Below are 18642 nucleotides of genomic sequence, written 5' to 3'. Positions count from 1 at the left end.
GTCTCTTCAAGCCTATGGGGAAAATACACATTTATTGGCATACAGTTAATAGTATATAACCAATATGGTTTTGTACAGAGATTTGCCTGCTCTGCTTATTGTCTGGTGGACATGAGTTCTCCAACTCAGATGTCACATGTATTCATCTGTTGCAGCATGAGCAAAGTGGCTTTCCTGCATTTCCAGCGCTGCATAACAGCCACACCCAGAGCGTTCGGTGGGGCGGGGCTTAGTTGTCACAACGAAAACTTGTTGTTAGTAAGACTTCCTGCCTTAAACTACTCTGTGAGGCTTGATGCAACACTGGACATTATCTGTTTTCTAAGTCCTGTGACTTGTGTTTTTGAAGGAGTATTAGAAAAGTATGAATGGGTCTGTCATTCAAATACCGCAGGCTGACTGACCTAAAGCCTTATTTGGCTGCAAATCTCCTGGTTAAGACTTTAGAAATTAAAATAAAATCTAATACGGATGCACAAGAAGGAGCTTTGCCAGTTAAGTGTCAGGATGTTTGATATTTAAAGAGCACAAGTGTAAAAAAACAAAAATTGCATCATTGACTGATTTTGGTGAATTTAATGGTACACAGTTTTAGTAATCTTCCATTGAATCTCTGTTCAGTCAGTGAGTAAAAAAGAGAGAAAGGAAAAACAATGTTAAAAATCTGTTATGTTTTTTATAAACTGTCAAAAAAGTAGTTTGATATGTTTTGAACCGAAGTAAGGAATATCTGACGTAAGCACTCCTCTAATGCCAGCTGGTGACCGTTTGCGAGTTCTGCTTGGAACATAGTTGCTATTAAATAAATTTGTGTCCCACATCATCTTTGAATTAGTGATGATCCTCAACAAAGATAAATCACGAATGACTGAAGAGGGTCCTGCACTTCACATGCACGGCTTCACAGCATTTTAATAAATAAAAAATCTGACCTATTTCCTTGACCAACACCACAAAAAGTAGAAAGAGTGCTTTTCACGTTGATTAATCCAATTCGAGTACATTTCCCTGCTTTTTCTTAAGGGATATGGGGCAGGTTGTTATGATTGTATGCCAAAGTATTATTTCTATTAAGAAGTAAACTTAATATTTCAACAAGCGAGAGAAATTTTTTAGAAAAGAGATTTGGGAGAGAATTGCACAACAGCAAAGATGCCAAGCAAAAAAAAAGATCTTTAAAGCATCAAAGTTCGAGTTAGGTTTTCTTCATCAGATGCTGCAGCGTATTTTCTGTAAGTACTTTTCAAGCAGTGGTATCCACGAGAATGCTTAAAAAACGTAAAACTTTAAAATAACAGCCTAAACAGGTCCCCGGAGGCTTGTCAAGATGGCTGTCGAGTTGCCAGACTTGCTTCAAGCAGGATTTTATAACAGAGGTTGAAAACCACCTTTCCTGTATGTGCACACACCAGCAGTTACATAATATGACCACCAGAGGACACCAAAGTACGACCAACAGCTGACAAGAAGCCCAAGCGAATAGCAAACGAACTTCCGGTGAAGACTTAAAATAAAAAAGTACGAAAAGGTCCTATGGCCACGTTGTGCGCATGTTTCACTGATATGTGTCACATAGTGGTGAATGCTTCGGTTTAGGCGACCCTGAACTAAGAGCCACAGTGGAAAACATTTTTACTGTCAGCCTTACAGCAATAGAGAAGTAATCATGTAGGAGATCTGTAGAGTAGAAAATAAAGATAAACACTGCTTGTGTTAAGCTGTTTTGTAAAAAAAAAAAAGTACGTAACTTACACAACTCCAACCATATCTACACGACGACAAAGCGTCTTACGTCACTACTTCTATTTTCGTCCTGCCCTTACAGCTCTTTAAAAATTCATAACATGTTTAAAACCCTGCCTTTGTATTTATTCCAACTGATCTGAGTGCGGCGCATACTGGTTCTGGGTGGAAACGGGGGGGGGGGGGGGGGGTGAGAGGGGGTCTTCGACCAGCCAACCAATCACGAGTCTCCCTATCGACCAATCAGGAGACAGGCAGGCTGTTCTTCCTGTTTGGCTGAGGGATTCATTATCGGGTGAGTAATAAAATCCAAAAAGTAGAAATATATTTGTAAAAATCTATAATTTTCCGTGGTGAAGAAACACTTCTACTTTTAGGAGTGTCTGATTTTAATTTTTACCACCAGAAGGGTGGGCGGTGTGGCGGTGTGGATTATCTTTTATTGTGTAGATTTCTGCCCGTTGTTTGTGTATGTGCGTGTGTGAGAGCTGCGACTAGTTAACGTTAGCCACACTGAACTGCTAGCAGTCAGGTTAGCTTGAAAATCGGCGTTATTGTGGGGAAATAGCTAATTATAATCGATGCTAGTAAATATATTTTGTACACTACTTAAACCTTCTAATTCTGCACAGATTTCTCCCCACGGAATTACTCTCTAACGGATAAACACGTTTTTATTCTGAGAGTCAGCTGCACGGACACAGATCATGGGAGGGATCAAACAAGAGCAGAGTGATGCATCACATCAGCCCAAAGCTTCACAGACAGCGGATCAACCCCCAGAAGAGGTGAGCACCGCTGCAGCTGACTAAAGTGGACTGGATTTGATGCAGTCAATTTCATTTAAATCTTTTAATTGGGAAAATAAGGGTGTTCATATTTGGTTAAATACTTTGCTTCAGCAGGTACACTCAGGTTTTTAAAAAAAAGTTTTTGGACTCCATGGAGGGTCCTGAAACTAAGGACACACTGTGACTCATTAGTCTGCCAGCAGGGTCTTGATGGAGTGCTTTTCTGTGTCTCTTCCATCACTGTTTTTGCATGCTCTTTAGATGTGGGCTTTAACTGGGCCATTGCAGCACCATGCTTTTTTTTTTCAGCCATTCTGTTGAAGGTTTGCTGCTGTGCTTGGGATCATTGACCTTTTGCATGACCCAGTTTAATATAGTTTAATATATGACTCATTGACTGCAAAACAAACCCAAATCATTACCCTTCTTCTGCCATGCTTTACAGATGTTTTGAGGTGTTTGTGCTGATATGCACCAAATGTGTTGTTGTGTTTTATGGACAAACATCTCTGCCTGGGTCTCATCGGTCCAAATGGCATAGTTCCAGAAGCCTCGTGGTTTGTTCAGATCTATATTTGCAATCCTGAGCCCTGCTGCCATGTTCTTTTTTTTAGAGCCAGTGGATCTTAGCTGATTATTAAGGCAGTCACTAGCTGCATCAGGAGGAGTTAGATTAGACTGTCCTTGCCTTTCTGAGACTGTTGTTTCATCCATCTGCAGCCCAAGAAAAGAGGCTGGCCGAAGGGAAAGAAAAGGAAGAAGGTGCTGCCAAATGGTCCCAAGGCACCTGTTACAGGATATGTGCGCTTTCTGAATGAACGGCGAGAACATATGCGGGCCAGATACCCTGATTTACCTTTCCCAGAAATCACCAAGAGACTCGGAGCAGAGTGGACACGATTAGCTCCGATGGACAAACAGGTAGCTTTTAAAAGTGTCCCATGCACATGCAGATTGTTCAATATAACACAAAATAACGTCATCAGCTGGATATTTAGTGATGTTTTGCACAGGGTGTTGTTGTATTTGAACATATTTCGTATACCAATAGCGTTATCTGGATGAAGCGGAACGAGAGAAGATGCAGTATGCCCAGGAACTGAAGGAATATCAGCAGACTGAGGCCTATCAGATCACCAGTGCTAAAATACAAGACAAGAGGATCAAAAAAGGTAACAACTACCCTCTGCTTACTGCTTTAGAGTTGCTCTGTCTTATGTGAGCTGTATGTAATGCACATACAATTTTTTTTAGAAGACACACCATCTGCAGTTATCGGCACTAGTTCAGGATCCTCCTTAACAAAGGTAGGTGACGCTCTAATCAGTTATTACTGTTTTCTTCGGTGTCACTTTCCCGTCAGTTGTCCATTTGCTGACTCTTTCTGTTTTAGGCTTCTGACCTCTCAAACAGATTTGACATTCCTATTTTCACCGAAGAGTTCCTCGATCAGAACAAAGGTAACAGAGGAACTGACAGCGCCTGACTAGTAGTGTTAAGACAGAACTGTGCCGTTGCTCTGTTAGGTAATCGGACATTCTCGATTAAACTTCCAAGCCCGTCAAACTCTTTTTATTTTTATTCTCTGCGTTCAGCTCGAGAGGCAGAGTTGCGACGCCTCCGTAAGGCCAACATTGAGTTTGAGGAGCAGAATGCAGTGCTGCAGCGGCACATTAAGGACATGTACAATGCTAAAGAGCGCCTGGAGGCTGAATTGGGGCAAGATGAGAAACGTACCCAGGCTCTCCAGCAACACTTGATGGCCATTAAGCACACACTGGTCAACAGTCTCTCATCGGTGCCCTTGCCAGGTCAGCATTGCTTGGGTCAGACTCATGAAGGGAAATGCAGTAGGAGGGCAAAACATTAGATAATGCTGCTGTTATTGAATCTCTCTTTTTTCCTGACTTTTAAACATGTGGCTATAGCAACAGCAAGGTTTAGTTTATACATATTAGAGTCTCGTCTGAAATGATCAAAATTAAACATTTGCAGTCAGTTCTGTATTTATCCTGAACAGGTACTGGGGAGACAGCATCTCTTGGAAATCTGGATTCATACCTGAGTCGTCTCAGCGGAGTGCTCGAGGGCAACCCTCATAAACACCGTGCCCTGCTTACCCAGCTTTGTGAGGTCCTATCTCACCTGGACAGGTAATCTAATTATTATATACAGTACTCAGACTGATAGGGTGGATAATTTAAAATAGAATACTGGGAGCTGTAATGGAGCGAACGGATACTCTGTGTCGTCTTCCAAGAGATATATCGATTTGCTTGCCAAACACTGGCTCTCTGCGAAAGCAAAAGGTTATACCTGAGTTTGAATAAGTCTTTACACTTGAAATGCAATGTGATGGACTCAGACTGGGTGTAAACACCATCAGTTTTTTTTCCCAGTTAGTGGTCTGGTCTTTGTTAATGTCAGCTCAGATGCAGCGTTTAGTGTTTAATGCTGCCAAACACATTTGACAACAGCTCAACACTTTGGCTTATCACATCCTGTTTTTGTCACAGATGTCACACCAGAGCTTTTTCTCACACTCCCTCCTGTGGCGACACAGGTGTTCGTGTCAAAAATATGAAGCTACGTCCAAAAGCTGGTTAGCTGCTTTGGGTTTTATACATATAAACAAACAAAATGTTGTTTGTTACTTGGTCAGCCTTATTGCTCAGTTATAGAAGAGCAAACATAAGACAGCCTCCTTTGCAACTAGGAAAAGCTGGTGGTTGCCTGGTGATTGCGTTGAACTTTTTCACATTTGACCAACTGTTGACCCAGATGTTGAGCATTCCCCACCATAAAACATCTGGGTGACCACTTTCGATCTCGAGGTGGCAGAACAGGTCACCTGGTGGGAGGCAACCTGTCTTCAAATCATCTGAGTCGGTGCTACTCAGCCAGTCTGCAACAGCAACAGATTCGCGATTTTTGATTTAGTAGTGTATTATTATCACAGATCGGATCGAATTGCTAACCCGGTCTCAAAAGTTTTATCCCTGACCGTGTCTGCAAACGTTTGCAGTCTGTTGCCATCTTCAAAGCAACTTTTCTAGGTGCTCCAAAGTTGCTTTGAAGGGAAAAACTGATTGCAAGTGATGCAGACCTGATCCCTGACTTCGAACCAACAAGATTACAAGTTCATTGGACACGGTTGCACTAATTGTAGTCATTCGGCTGTCTCCAACCACTGTTTTCCTGGTGTAACTGTAGCATTCGCTTTTACACTTTGTTAGTTGTTAGCAAACATTTTAGGCTCTGGTTGCCTGTCGTATGTTTACCTTTAGTTTATTCATTTCGGGTCACACCCTTTATCTCTTGAAGTGAAGTTGACTTTCCCTGCTTCACTAAATTTCCGCTTCTATAGTCGCTTCTTGCATGGATGCTTCTTTAAAGGCTGCATTTACTGCACAGGCATGAATGGTGTCAGTTTTCTCATCAAGAAAGTGAACAAACCAGTTATTAAAATTTCAAACCATTACTTAGACACTCATGCGCTGTTATTAAACATATTTGTCTACATTATAAATATAACTTTTACCTTCAGAGGTGGTTGTGTTTGAAATGCCTCCAGAACTACTGTGTAGGGCTCCACATTTACTGATTACTATATTATTTTCCTTCAAAATGAAGCACGCTTTATATGTGCATTACTATTTGTTAACAAATGCAACACACTGTAATATTGGTGCAAAAATTGCACGTGTCCAGGGTCTCCATTTTATTGTTTTGCTTTATATCTTGTCTCTAACGACATGTTTTCATTCCTTGCCAGTGAGAAGTTATGAGGAGGCTGCAGACAGAGACACACCCAGTCTTGGATCACGGACACGCGAGAGGCTTGGTGCTTTTAGGTCAAATCATTGCCAATCAGCAGAGCATGTAGATAGGAACAGGTACTTCAGAACAACACACATAATCCATGTCTGCATGCCTATAGTTTATGAATATGTGTGGACGTGTGTATTCCCACACATACATTTTGTGAATGTAAGTCTGTGCGGCGGGGTTGAGGGGGCTTTACAATTCATAAATGTCATCAAATAAAATGTCATTTTACTTTCTGCTGCCTTAATTAAGTCTTTTGGGAGTCACCTTTCCCTTATCGTGTAGTCGTCTACAGGTACATGGCATGTACAGCAAGCCGAATGATCAGTTTACTGTAAATGATTTGTGGCGTGTGTTTGGCGGAGGGATGCATAAGTAGTTATTTTTAAAAACTGGAAAGGGGTGAGTATGCATGGTGGAATTTCTATTGATAATGTCAGGTTCTGAAATGGACAGTTTGTTTGCCATGTTGTCAGAAAACTGAATATTTGTATTTTTCCAGATGTTCATTAAACCATTCTGAAAATGGAGAATTTATGCACATTTATTGCTGACATAATTGTTTAAAGTGCACAGCCTCGTGTTTAAAACAAATAACAAAACAGCACGTCACACCTGCAGAGGTAGACCCCACAGCAGGTAACTAATTAGACGTGGTTTTGTTACATTCACTGACTGTAAAACGAGGAACTGTAATGATGCAGGGGAAGCTCCGTCCCAGCAGAGGGAGATGTGGGCCCACACACGGTTACAGCAACAGCAGCTGAATCCTGGACTAGCTTCACTGAGGCGTGCTTCATATTTTGCGAGTGTCATGCCAAGGTTTAAAAACGTCATCATTTCTGGTATTTAGATTTTTAAGTTGGTCACAAACAGCTGATGTGCTTCCAGTCGGGCACACTAAATCAACTTACCTAATTACTACCTTCTTAAACTGGATGGTTTTTTTTTTTGCACCTCTGAAATTTTTAAATCTCAAACTATTAATGGTAGAGGAACGGGGAAAATCAAGCACCGTCAAAACCATCTCCCAGCCCATCTTGAAGTATTTGATGAATTTTCTTTACTGTTCCCATCTTAAGATAGGAACAGTAAAGAAACACGGAGGCACTGGAGACAGTTTTGATGGACAGGAGAGACACCTGTGCTGTCATCGTGGCCAAATGCTGCCTAACTACACTTTGGCTGAACGTTAAATTTGTGATGTTAGGAAGACCAGGCCTTCCTCCCGCATTTCATCTGACACTGAAATGCCCAGTTCTTCCTGAAACGATCAATATTTACTAACGTCATAGATGTCATGACAAAGGGGTGAGTGTGTGTGTCACATATCTGTCAATTTTTCATTTGAGTAATTCATAAAAACGCTGCTTCGATTGTGAACTCTTAGATACATTCATCTGTACAAATCACAAAATTGAACATGGATTTAAAAAAAGATGAGGATGGGTATATTTACTGTGGAGCTGGAAGTATAAAGCATATTTATCTTTTCTATGTTAAGCTCACCAGCACAACAAAGTCTCTTCTGCTTCCAGTCCAGAAATACACAATCCGTCTGTGCTGGTTTGAACAAGTGATTGTATGCTCTCGGGCTGTGTAGCAAGACATTTGGCAGTCCATAAAAGTTTTATTTGATTTGAAATCTGCAGGGAGTTTCTGAGAATGGAGTTATAACCACGTAATTTGTAGGAAGGCTGTACTCTGGAAAAGAACAGCACTCAGAGAGGTCTTTGAAAGTGACGTGGATTTGATTTTTAACCAGAGTGCAGAGACGGCAGACCGGTCGGCAGCAGTGGAGTCCCATTACCAGAAAGGGAGAGCACAGTAATGATACCTAAATACAGGAAGGCCAAAGCCAACCTGTGTTTACATTCTTCTACAAGCCGACTTTAACAATGCAAGGCTTTTCATGTGCCCAGACAAATCAAAGGATTACTGAATCCATTTGTGTGCACATAAAGGGGAAGGTTTTAGAAAACCTATAAGCATCTGCAGCTGATTGTATAATGCAGGCGATTGTGGAAAGGGCACCGATTTCCATTTTCTGCTGTGAGCCTTGACTTTGTCAAAGAAATTCAACTTTATGAAAAATCTGGTCAGATGAATGTGTTACTGTTTACACCTTTTCTTCACTATTTGCCATTAGTAATAGTATAGGTGATGCTAATTAATATAAACCAATATATTTGGAAATGTTTTGAGTCACCCTTCATTTCTTTATGTTTTGCTTCATAGGCAACAAATGTTTTTGACATTTTTAAAAGTGCTTTGAGCAATGCAACGCCAGCCTTTCTGGAGGGAAAGTTTTAAAGTTTTGGGGCATTGGCTGCTTTTTCACTCACTCTCAGTCCAGTCCTTGTCTTTCTTAGTCCGTCTGCCTGCTGCAAACGCAACAAGTCTTCATTTCTTCAGCTGAATCTATGAAAAATATTTTAAAAAGTGTTTTTTCATCAACTAGGTGATTCACAAACTCCTATTAGCCAAAAACTTGGCACATCTCAGCATGATGTGCAGTGTCTCCTTAAAAATCGTTGTAGTATATACATGGAAAAAGTGCCAGGTTTAAATCTACATCGGATCAACAGAATCTAAAAGTCCTTAAGAAAACTTCCAGCAAAAACCTGACACAAGATCTGAGATGTGCATCTGGACCTTTAGCCGATCCAGCTACTGTTCATTGAAGCCTCATCTGAAACGGTCTCAGTGGAAGGAAGAAGTCATTCATAAGGAAAGGAAACAGGGAGGGAAGGCTGAGGTGCGCCACAATATACAAGAACTGGACTGAAAATAAATTTGTGCCAACAGGTGTGATGGAGTGATGAATCCAAATTGTCATAGTTTGATTCACCATGCAATACCATCTGGAAAACATGTGATTGGCTTCATTTTTCAGCATGACAGGGATCCCAAACACACTCCCAGTGCAATTTTAATCCACGCCTAGATTAAAATCCACAGTGGAACACTATCAGTCATGGATTCCCCCCCAGAGCCTCAGCATTATTGAAGTAGTGTGGGAACCAAAAGCAGCCAACATCCAAATATTGACTTCCCTCCCCCCCCAAGCCCAATATAAAGAAATGAAGGGAGACTCGAGTAGTCTGCACATTACTGTATTTTTCCAAAAATGTCCAAAGTGTAAAGTTAGAAGTTAATAATCGGGGATTTCACTCCCCCTCCCCCACCTTTACACACCACCACCACGCGCTCTTACGTCACTGCCAGGAGCTGTCCACGCAGCGGTGGTGCTGAAGCTGAACAAGATGGCTGTGTGTTGGGGACCGGAGAGCTGAGAGCGAAGGGGTGAAAGAGTCTCAGATATAAGCAGTCAGCTCATTCAAACCAGAGCGACAGGACGGCGGAGCTGGCGTTCACCCTGCAACTGTGAAAACTTTCATTTTGATCAGCTGTAGCGAATCCCGTCGGGCTCTGGTCCTGCTCGCTGGCGACGGCAGGCTTCTCCATCTCCCGCCCAGCCATTCATCCCCGGACTGTATACTGCAAAGATTAGCTCTGCCAGTTAGGAAGCTGGATCCTGTACTAAAGGCGCAAATAAGAGATGTCATTGCTGTGTGTTGGAGGTAAGAGGAAAAACTAACAGTCTGTGCGCTGGCTTGACTTGCTGTCCGTTTCCTTGACCTGCTGATGTGAGCAGTTTCCATAGCTCCAGTAGTATCTTTACAGCTTTTGGAGGGTTGCTGGTGATACTTTTACAATAGTCACCTCCTGCAGATAACATTACGGAAAAAATCTGGGGCTGTTAAATGATCATTCGATGCAAATAGCAATCTATGAGGCAATATTTCCCATCACCTGCATGTTAGTTTGAATTTTTTCGCTAAAATATATACAGAAATCTTGCACTCCTCTTGCTGTCCATGCTAACGGTCCAGCCTCTTTTTTTCCTTTGATTTTCTTTTTCTTTCTTTTTTCTTTCTTTCTTTCTTTCCTTTCTTTCTTTTTTATTTATTTATTTATTTATTTATTACAAAAGCTGGCATTGCTACAACCGGATCGATTTATGTAGTAGGCGTATGCTTCTGGCAGCTACTGTCAGACATAGTAAAGCAAGATGATATCCACTCTGCTCGTCCCTGTGAGGAGTGTTTTATTCTTTATTTTATAAAAGGTGATAGCATTTTGATTAAATATGTCGAATGGATCCCTCTCTCAGTTTCCACACATAAGCTCTGCAAAAAGGCGTGTTCCTTTAGGCTGCTGGGTTTCTTTACATTACGATTTCCCCTAACCACGTGACTCATTGCAATGCTATAAAATTTCCATTTCTCCCAATCCGTCCTTAAACATTGCGAGATTTTCCAATTGTTTCCTGTTATTTAAAGACCCAAAGGGTTATTAAATATTGTCTATGATGTTTGTAAAAATAGAAATCTGGTGTCTAGCTGTAAAGGCTGTCAGTGAGGTGTCGATAAAACCTCAGCTGTCACGCTTTTGCTGTAAAACCTTTGCAGCATTTACAGGAAGTCACATGTGGCTGGTTTGGGGCTTCATTTCAGGCATTTTGTATGAGGAAAGGACTTCAGATCTTCATTTATTAATACATTATTTATTTTTTAACTGATGAAATGTGAATCCCTTGTTCGTAAATACAAATTTACCCACGTAGCTTTCCAGTTTTCCAAGTCTGCTTGTGCTAAAATTTGGAGAGTGAATTTGGGGGTGAGCACTTCCTTTTCCCCCTACATAAGGAACTCAAAGTTTGTCTTGTGTGAGGAGATTTGTGCTTAAAATGACATTTTTCCTAAGAGTTTTTAAAAGTTTTCTGCTCTCCCTCCCAACAACAAAAACTTTCTCATGTTTTTTACAACAATGTCTTTACAACATATCCAAAGAACTGGCTTCTTTAGAGATGGCATTATAATTGCAGCTACAGCTGTGGGAGAACCACAAGTTTATGTAATCTAATATCTATCTATTTGAATGCATGCTGAAACTGTGCACATCTCTGCCTGTCGTGAGCCACTTCCTGGATACTGCTGCTCCTTTTACTTCTCGCTGAATTGATATGAGTTTTCCTGTTATTAAAAATATTTTTTTATAACTATTTAATACTTCTAATGCTTAGGATCAAATATGTGCTATGCAGAGAATCTCTCCAGAGTTTTGGTGCATTTCCAATTCTGAAAGGCTTGATAAGTTTTGTGTTTTAAGGCTTGGTGAAGAAAAGATGAAAAACGGGAATTCCTCGAGCGTCTTCCTGAGATTTAACAAGAGGTTAGAACAGGCTCTTAGTGTTTGCAAAGAGGCTGCTTTGCTGCTGACACCAGTGCTGGAGCTGATTGCACAGATGTCAGGATTGAGATTCAGGCTCGTTGGTGGTCCCTTTATGTCCTGAAGCTTTGTTGGCATAGCAACCCCATTGGTATTTTAGGTCTCTGCTGGCATTTTCTCATTAGCTTCTAAACACACTGTAATAGGCCTGCAGCTAGGTTAATATTGATACTATGTTCTTCCTTTCATGGTGGATGGGAGAAGAATAGGGAATTATGGGATGAACAGTATGGGCTGTCATGCTGGACTGCAGCAGTCACACAGTTTGCCTGCTGAGATGTGTGTGTGTGTCTCATGATGTTAGATCTGGTCTGTGAAATGATGGATTGTGCTACAAAAGCTGAGTAAGTAGATGGCAGCCATCCTTACTGTCACGCTATGTAGCAAGATGCAAATTCAGGCATTATAGCTTTATAAATGAGTGAGCCATGGCACATGCGCTCATTAGCATTATTGTATAATTTAGCACCATACAAACCTTGACTACATTTGTCTTTTAATGTCTCGAAAACACTGCTATGTTACTGTACTGTAAATAAAGATCAGGAGCAATCATAGCAAAAAAAGATGACAGCAAAGGGCAAATTTTTTATTAATTGAAGTATGTGCAACAGTTACAATGAAGCATTCACATTCTGTTGATAACAATGCTTAGGCTGTAGATACTCTTTCCTGTATATGCTATATATAATCTTTAAACGGCTGACTGGCAGTTGTGCTCTCTCAACGCATTTAGCATAATGGCACTCTAATTCTTGTTGCAGGTATTATACTGTAAGGTTTACTGTAAGATAAAGACCCTATAGTATTCTGGAGAAAACCCCAGCAATCAAACAACCTATGCGCTAGCACTTTGCAGCGGTGGGAAGACAAAAGCATGACTGGGTGGGGGGGGGGGGTGTGAGGAGGAAGAGAAAAGAAAAAGAGAACAGAGGGAGACAGGTGAAAAACCATGGGCTAAAGGAGGGAAGACACAAATTTAATGACATGCTGCAGGCATATATAAACGCGCGGGGAGTAAAAGAGAGGTCAGTGGAGAAGAAGTGCTCGGTGTATCACATGAAGTGCTGCAGCTGTCTAAACTTATAACAGCATAACTACAGGTTGGTTAATTCACCTGATCCAGCTTAAACATTAAGGCAAGGTTTTATTCTAACCTTTAAAGCAGAGAGGGTGTCTCTGCTGAATCCAAACTGGGAGCTGGTTCCACAGAAGACAGAAAAAAGCTGAAGGTTCAGCCTCCCATTCTACTTTTAGAAACTTTAGGAACCACAAGTTCTGCAGTCTGAGAGTGAATCACTCTAAAAGGATAATATTGTGCTATGAAGTCTTCAAGATACTATAAAAACTGCTAAATTCAATTCTAAAAGAAAATAGAAATAAGCCCTCTCTCACTCTCTCCCTCACTCATCAGTCTCACTGCAGCATTTTTGATGATCACATTGTTACTTACTAATACCTTCGCCTAAAACATTGTGTCTGACCAGATACTGACAGATACTGGTTTCTGGTTTCTAAGGCTATCAGGACCAAATGTAGCAGCCTCAGTTTTTTGGGTTTGGGAGAAGAAAATTGCAGAGCAACCACCCCTTTATGTAGTTTAATGTCATCTGGCTTCATAGATAAATAAAGCTGAAGATCATCTGCATAGCAATGAATATGTATTCTGTGTTTTCTGTTAGCATTGCTTAAGGGAGGCAGGTATAATGTAAATAGAATTGGTCCCAGCACAGAACCCTGTGGAACTCCAAGACTCCCCATTTACATATACATTTCTTAAAATCTTACACTCAACTGTATCAAATGAGGGCTAACAGCAGAAACACAAAAATTAGTCCACTATCAGCCATCGGCCCTAAGAAGGTCATTCGTAACCGTCACCAGTGCTTCTTCAGTGCTAAGATCAATTCTGCAAACTGATTGAAACTCTTCAGTTATCCTATTATACTGCACATGATCGCCCCGCTGTTTTACAGCCACTCTTTTGTAGGTCTAAAGGCTAAGACGTCTGGCTCAAGTAAAAGCTTTTAAGTACTGGTTCAATTATAGCCACCTTGAAAGCCTGTGGTAGACATTAGTGACTACTTAGACCTTATTTACTAGTTAACATTATTAATAGACCATCAACTTCTAGTTGCACTGAGGTCACTGTGACTGAATATTATTTAGAAAACAGGGATGAGCTTTAATCACCAATTATTTTAGACTTGCAAGCTGTTTGTTTTTTTTAATGAATGACCATTCAATCAGTGTTCTTTTCTTTTTTAATTATAATATTTGTAATTTCCTTCTGTGCGCTCCCTCTTCAGTACTACAGGTTGATATTGCTGTTGCTGGTCTCAGTATAATGGCTCTGATGAAATAAAAAGAAATAAAAAGCCCCTTTAGCTCCTCTGAACCAGGGCACGAGTAAAAGTATTTGTCCAATTTCCCCAAGTGAAGAAAGAGAAAATGAAATCCTGTAATCACCGTGGCACCGACTCAACATTTTCTGTGGAGGTTTTGCACAAAATATGTAACTCTCTTTATTTTTCACCCACACCGCAGCAGTAACTAGCTACAGCAGTGTTGGTTTAGTCTCATGCCTGTGAGCAAGTAACCCCTCCACCACCCCACCCCTCTTCCCCCAGCTCTTACACACACACACACACACACACACCTCTCCACTTTCCAGCACCCCCCCACCCCTGTCACACTGAAGTGGTTATTTTTAGTGTTGGGGATGCAGCTCACTCTGCCTGCATCCGGCTCCACAGAGAGATTAATGGAGCACAAGAGAAAGAGATAGAAAGGGAACACACGTGCACACTCACCACATGGCAGGGGAAGCTTGTAGGGGCGAGTGATTGACTGAGAGAGAGGGAGAGAGGACCGATGGCTGGTGAGGAGAGGACTGTATATGTGAGAGAGAGAGAGAGAGAGAGTGCTGGCAAGGGTGCAGCCGAAGGTGCATCTGTCAATTACTGCCTACTTAAAAGCAAAGTACCCATTTGAGCTCGTCTTTGTCGAATGCATGTTCAGTGCAGTGAACCTTCCTCACCCCTTTGGCACGACTGCCTTGTCAGCAGCTAAAATATCAGGAAGGAGACTTTACTTTGATGTTGGCTAAGAACACACATGCTTCACGACACTTCCTACTCTGGCACTGGTTTCTTGAATCTGAATAATATTTAAGTGATAAGAGTGATCCCAGGGGTTTCCTGGGGTGATGCTATTTTTAGAAGCCAATTTTTCCACAATGATTATAGCGCCTGCTCTCTGTCACTGACTAAGTAAATGACTCAGTGTCTTTCTTTGTCATCATCATATTTGAAACTGTATTTTTTGCCTTTTTTTTCTATTTACTTTCCTCCTCTATATTAGTGAGTCGGGCTGTAGGCTGTGCAATATAAAGAAATTCTTCTTTACATCCGTTCATACGTGCATGTTGCTGAATTTCCATTAGATAGATTTTAAGTAGCCTGTATTTTTTTCTTTAAACCTAACGTCAGTGAAATGAAGCAATCATCAGGGATTAAATACCAGTCCGCTGAATATTAATACTTCACTCTTGAACATGGGGATGATGGGAATCGGCAGGGTGCAAGACTAAATGAATAATGAATACGTTTTTGACGTCACTGTGGTTTTAAAAGTCATTTGGGTACCTCCAGTAGACCCTGCGTGGAGAAAATGGCTGTGGCACCTCAGCAGAGATTCGTCTGTTGTGTACAATAAACCGCAGAACTGTTCAGTGTTTTATCCATCAGCCTGTGTTGACAGGCATGATGGAAAACACACGGGTATCGTTCAGGCCATCTGTCCATCCAACAAGTCACTCAGAGACCCTGACGTCTCCTGCTGAACGGATGTAGTCTTTCATATTGAGAGCCTGGCATCTGCTCAAAGAGCAAAGTTTAGTTGTAGACCTCACACTTTCTCTGTAAAATGCCAGACTACTGTCAGTCACCAAGCAACCATACTTTGATGCACATGAGCTACAGGCAGAGGCTCGCACTGCAAGCACAGGATGAAGCCTTTGAGATCCGATGATGGAATATGATCTCTTAAAAAATACACAAAAAAAAAACCCTGACAGGCTAATTTCCTTTTTCTTTTCTCAATTTGTTCACAGTGAAAAAAGGCAAGCTTGATGGACCACAAGGTGAGTTGTGTCACGGATGTACTGCATGAAGCTGTTGATTGTAAAACACTGGGGTCATCGAGACCGATGTTTGAATCTGTTCATTTTCACAGAGAAATTCAACACATACGTGACCCTGAAGGTGCAGAATGTTAAGAGCACAACCATCGCTGTCCGTGGCAGTCAGCCATGTTGGGAGCAGGACTTCATGTTGTGAGTGCTTCTCGTCCTGACAATGAAAAAAAAAAAAATCCAGGGAATGAAGTTGGAATAAGGCAAACTTTCCACACCTCTCCGGCATGTGGTTACTTTAGCAGCTACCAATATAGCACAGCCAAGTCTCCAACCAAGATTGTCATAAAACGAGTTTCAGCTTTAAGAAAAGAGAAGAATGCATGAAACGAGGACAGTATTGTGGCGTTGATGTTTTTAACTGCCGGTTGGAATTGAGACAACCTTTTAAGAGTCAAAGCTGCATTACCTTATTAAACTATCAGCTCTATTGTTTTATTTCCATAAGACATTTATAATGTGAACATATTCTTAATTAGTGAAACTAAACCCGTTTTCTCTGCAGCCCTGAACTGTCCTAGACATTACCTGGTGCACGTGCATGTGAGAATTCAGACATCTAATATGAAGCTGTCTTTAACCTGTGTGATGTCCAGTTTCACCCACGTGAGGAGTGAAATTGATGTTATCAGGGTGCTGTGGGAGTCAGCTGTAACATTTGTGTCGCAGTTTTTTTTGTTTCTGTTTTTTGCTGCAATTCTGCTTCCCTTCCACTCATGAGTGATGGGATGAAATAACACCTCTGCTGCTGTTTGCTCTGCTCCGGCAGATTTCACACATCTAGTCGTGAAAGTTTCTCCCCATTCAAGCTTTATTAACACCTTAAAACTCCAGAATATCAATCCAACAGAAAAACTCTGCTACAGTCATGGTGCTAAATTAAATGTAAGGAATATCTTTAAAGAAGGGCTTTCCTCTACTTTTCAGCTTTCGGGGTCAGCACACCATCCAGCACAGTCACCTGAAGATGTGTTCATCTCCTAAGGAAGCACTTTACGCTCATTATTAGGGTTTTTTCTTCATTTAAACCTTAGGAGCATCACTGTTCAGTAACGGGAGATGCATAGTGAGCTGATAACCTGCAAGCCAGATACGTAGTTGCATTACAAATCCATCCATCCATTCGCTTCCGCTTATCCTTTTCAGGGTCGCGGGGGGCGCTGGAGCCTATCCCAGCTGTCATAGGGCGAAAGGCGGGGTACACCCTGGACAGGTCGCCAGTCTGTCGCAGGGCCAACACACAGGGACAGACAACCATTCACACTCATATTCACACCTAGTGACAATTTGGATTAATCAATTAACCTATCCCCACAAGCTGCATGTCTTTGGACGGTGGGAGGAAGCCGGAGTACCCGGAGAGAACCCACGCAAACACGGGGAGAACATGCAAACTCCACACAGAAAGACCCCGGCCTGATGGTGGAATTGAACTCAGGACCTTCTTGCTGTGCGGCAACAGTGCTAACCACCGTGCCACCGTGCTGCATTACAAATGTTAGCTGTATATGAGCTTTTGAGTTCACTGTTGTTTATCACACATAAATATAGATAGTTTCTGTCTGTGCAGTCACTTATATGTTGTCGGGAGCCTGGCTGACTGTCACCTGTGCTTTTCCATCTTCATGCTGAATGACTCATTTCCCTGAGCAGATTGAATCATGGTGCATATCCATCACCAGATTAAATTCAGCTCCTCGAGGAATAAACTGTATTTTTGCTAAAAGTCTTGTGTAAACAGCTCAAGCCTCCACTCAGCTCATGACAGTATTCTGTATTTAACTTCTTTTTTTTATTCCTCCTCATTTTTCTGTTTGCTTGTCCTTTTCTTATTCCGCCATCTCTACTGAGCAGTGAAATAAACCGCCTTGATCTGGGCCTCACAGTGGAGGTGTGGAACAAGGGGCTGATCTGGGACACCATGGTGGGCACCTTATGGATCCCCCTGCGCAGCATACGGCAGTCCAATGAGGTTCACCACATTCATCTTTCTGACTCAGACCTTTGGTTTTATTGGCAATGCTTACTAGCATTTCTGAATTTAGCATACTCAAACTCACATATTAAGCCGTAGATGAGAAGATTGATGGCACTGGTCATTTGTACGAAGACAGCAAATTAGATCCAGGGCAGAGATGCCAAAATACGTATTGATCACACAGTAAGTGTTGCTGCAGTCATGTTTGTTCTTCTGTCTTTTCCAGGAGGGACCAGGTCAGTGGCTGACCCTCGACTCCAATGCGATCATGGCTGAGAACGAGATCTGTGGAACCAAAGACCCGACCTTTCATAGGCTGCTGCTCGACACACGCTTTGAGCTGCCACTAGGTTTGACATTTATCAGTGTTGTGTCAATAATAACGCTTAATTTATTTTGTATTAATTTGAATTCCTTTTTTTTTAAAATGTTACTAGTATTAGTACTGCTGCTACTTTAGAACTCTAAAGACTGTCTCATGATTCCTATTAGTACTTTTTCTAGTAGTTGCCTGATACAGTTTTATTACTACTTCTACTACTAATACAACTAGCGCTCTAATGCCAGCCCTACTCTTTGATATAACTTGAGAAAATTCACTTTAAACTTTGGCAAAACAGTATCAGCACAAAATCTTACAGCGTAGCGCCCAATATTTCACGTGCCAAGTGGAGAATCTCAAGTGTTTCTGTTTCTGCAGACATCCCAGAGGAAGAGGCCAGATACTGGGCGAAGAAACTTGAACAACTTAATGCCATGAGAGATCAAGATGTAAGAATTTTATTCTGCTGAATACTCTTTACTGTATTACC

At 41.5% G+C, this 18642-nt stretch overlaps 2 protein-coding genes across 3 annotated transcripts in view; both read left to right on the top strand.

Moving 5' to 3' along the window:
• The first annotated feature begins 1956 nt into the window (after positions 1-1956).
• On the top strand, positions 1957-6895 carry hmg20b (high mobility group 20B). Of its 2 annotated transcripts, none has more exons than XM_004552763.3 (9): positions 1957-2038; positions 2376-2531; positions 3255-3455; positions 3586-3706; positions 3789-3841; positions 3928-3994; positions 4130-4345; positions 4555-4687; positions 6310-6895. In XM_004552763.3, the coding sequence occupies exons 2-9, from the start codon at positions 2451-2453 to the stop codon at positions 6320-6322; spliced, it is 885 nt and encodes a 294-aa protein (XP_004552820.1). In that variant the 5' UTR covers positions 1957-2038; positions 2376-2450; the 3' UTR covers positions 6323-6895. The 2 variants fall into 2 exon arrangements, with proteins under 2 accessions (XP_004552820.1, XP_004552821.1); XM_004552764.5 differs by lacking the exon at positions 1957-2038 and adding an exon at positions 2094-2275.
• A 2715-nt stretch (positions 6896-9610) lies between these two features.
• The window catches only part of unc13a (unc-13 homolog A (C. elegans)), a 46404-nt gene continuing 37372 nt past the window's right edge, over positions 9611-18642 (top strand). The window contains exons 1-6 of the mRNA XM_076880813.1: positions 9611-9946; positions 15772-15801; positions 15894-15993; positions 17707-17824; positions 18057-18180; positions 18531-18601. Of these exons, the coding sequence (XP_076736928.1) occupies positions 9925-9946; positions 15772-15801; positions 15894-15993; positions 17707-17824; positions 18057-18180; positions 18531-18601 (465 nt within the window). The 5' untranslated portion in view covers positions 9611-9924. The remainder of the gene's footprint in view (positions 9947-15771; positions 15802-15893; positions 15994-17706; positions 17825-18056; positions 18181-18530; positions 18602-18642) is intronic.

The sequence above is a fragment of the Maylandia zebra genome, linkage group LG23 (assembly GCF_041146795.1).
Source record: "Maylandia zebra isolate NMK-2024a linkage group LG23, Mzebra_GT3a, whole genome shotgun sequence".
Classification (NCBI taxonomy): Eukaryota; Metazoa; Chordata; class Actinopteri; order Cichliformes; family Cichlidae; genus Maylandia; species Maylandia zebra.
The sequence above is the reverse complement of the archived record's forward strand: the minus strand, read 5'-3'. Positions and strand labels throughout refer to the sequence as shown.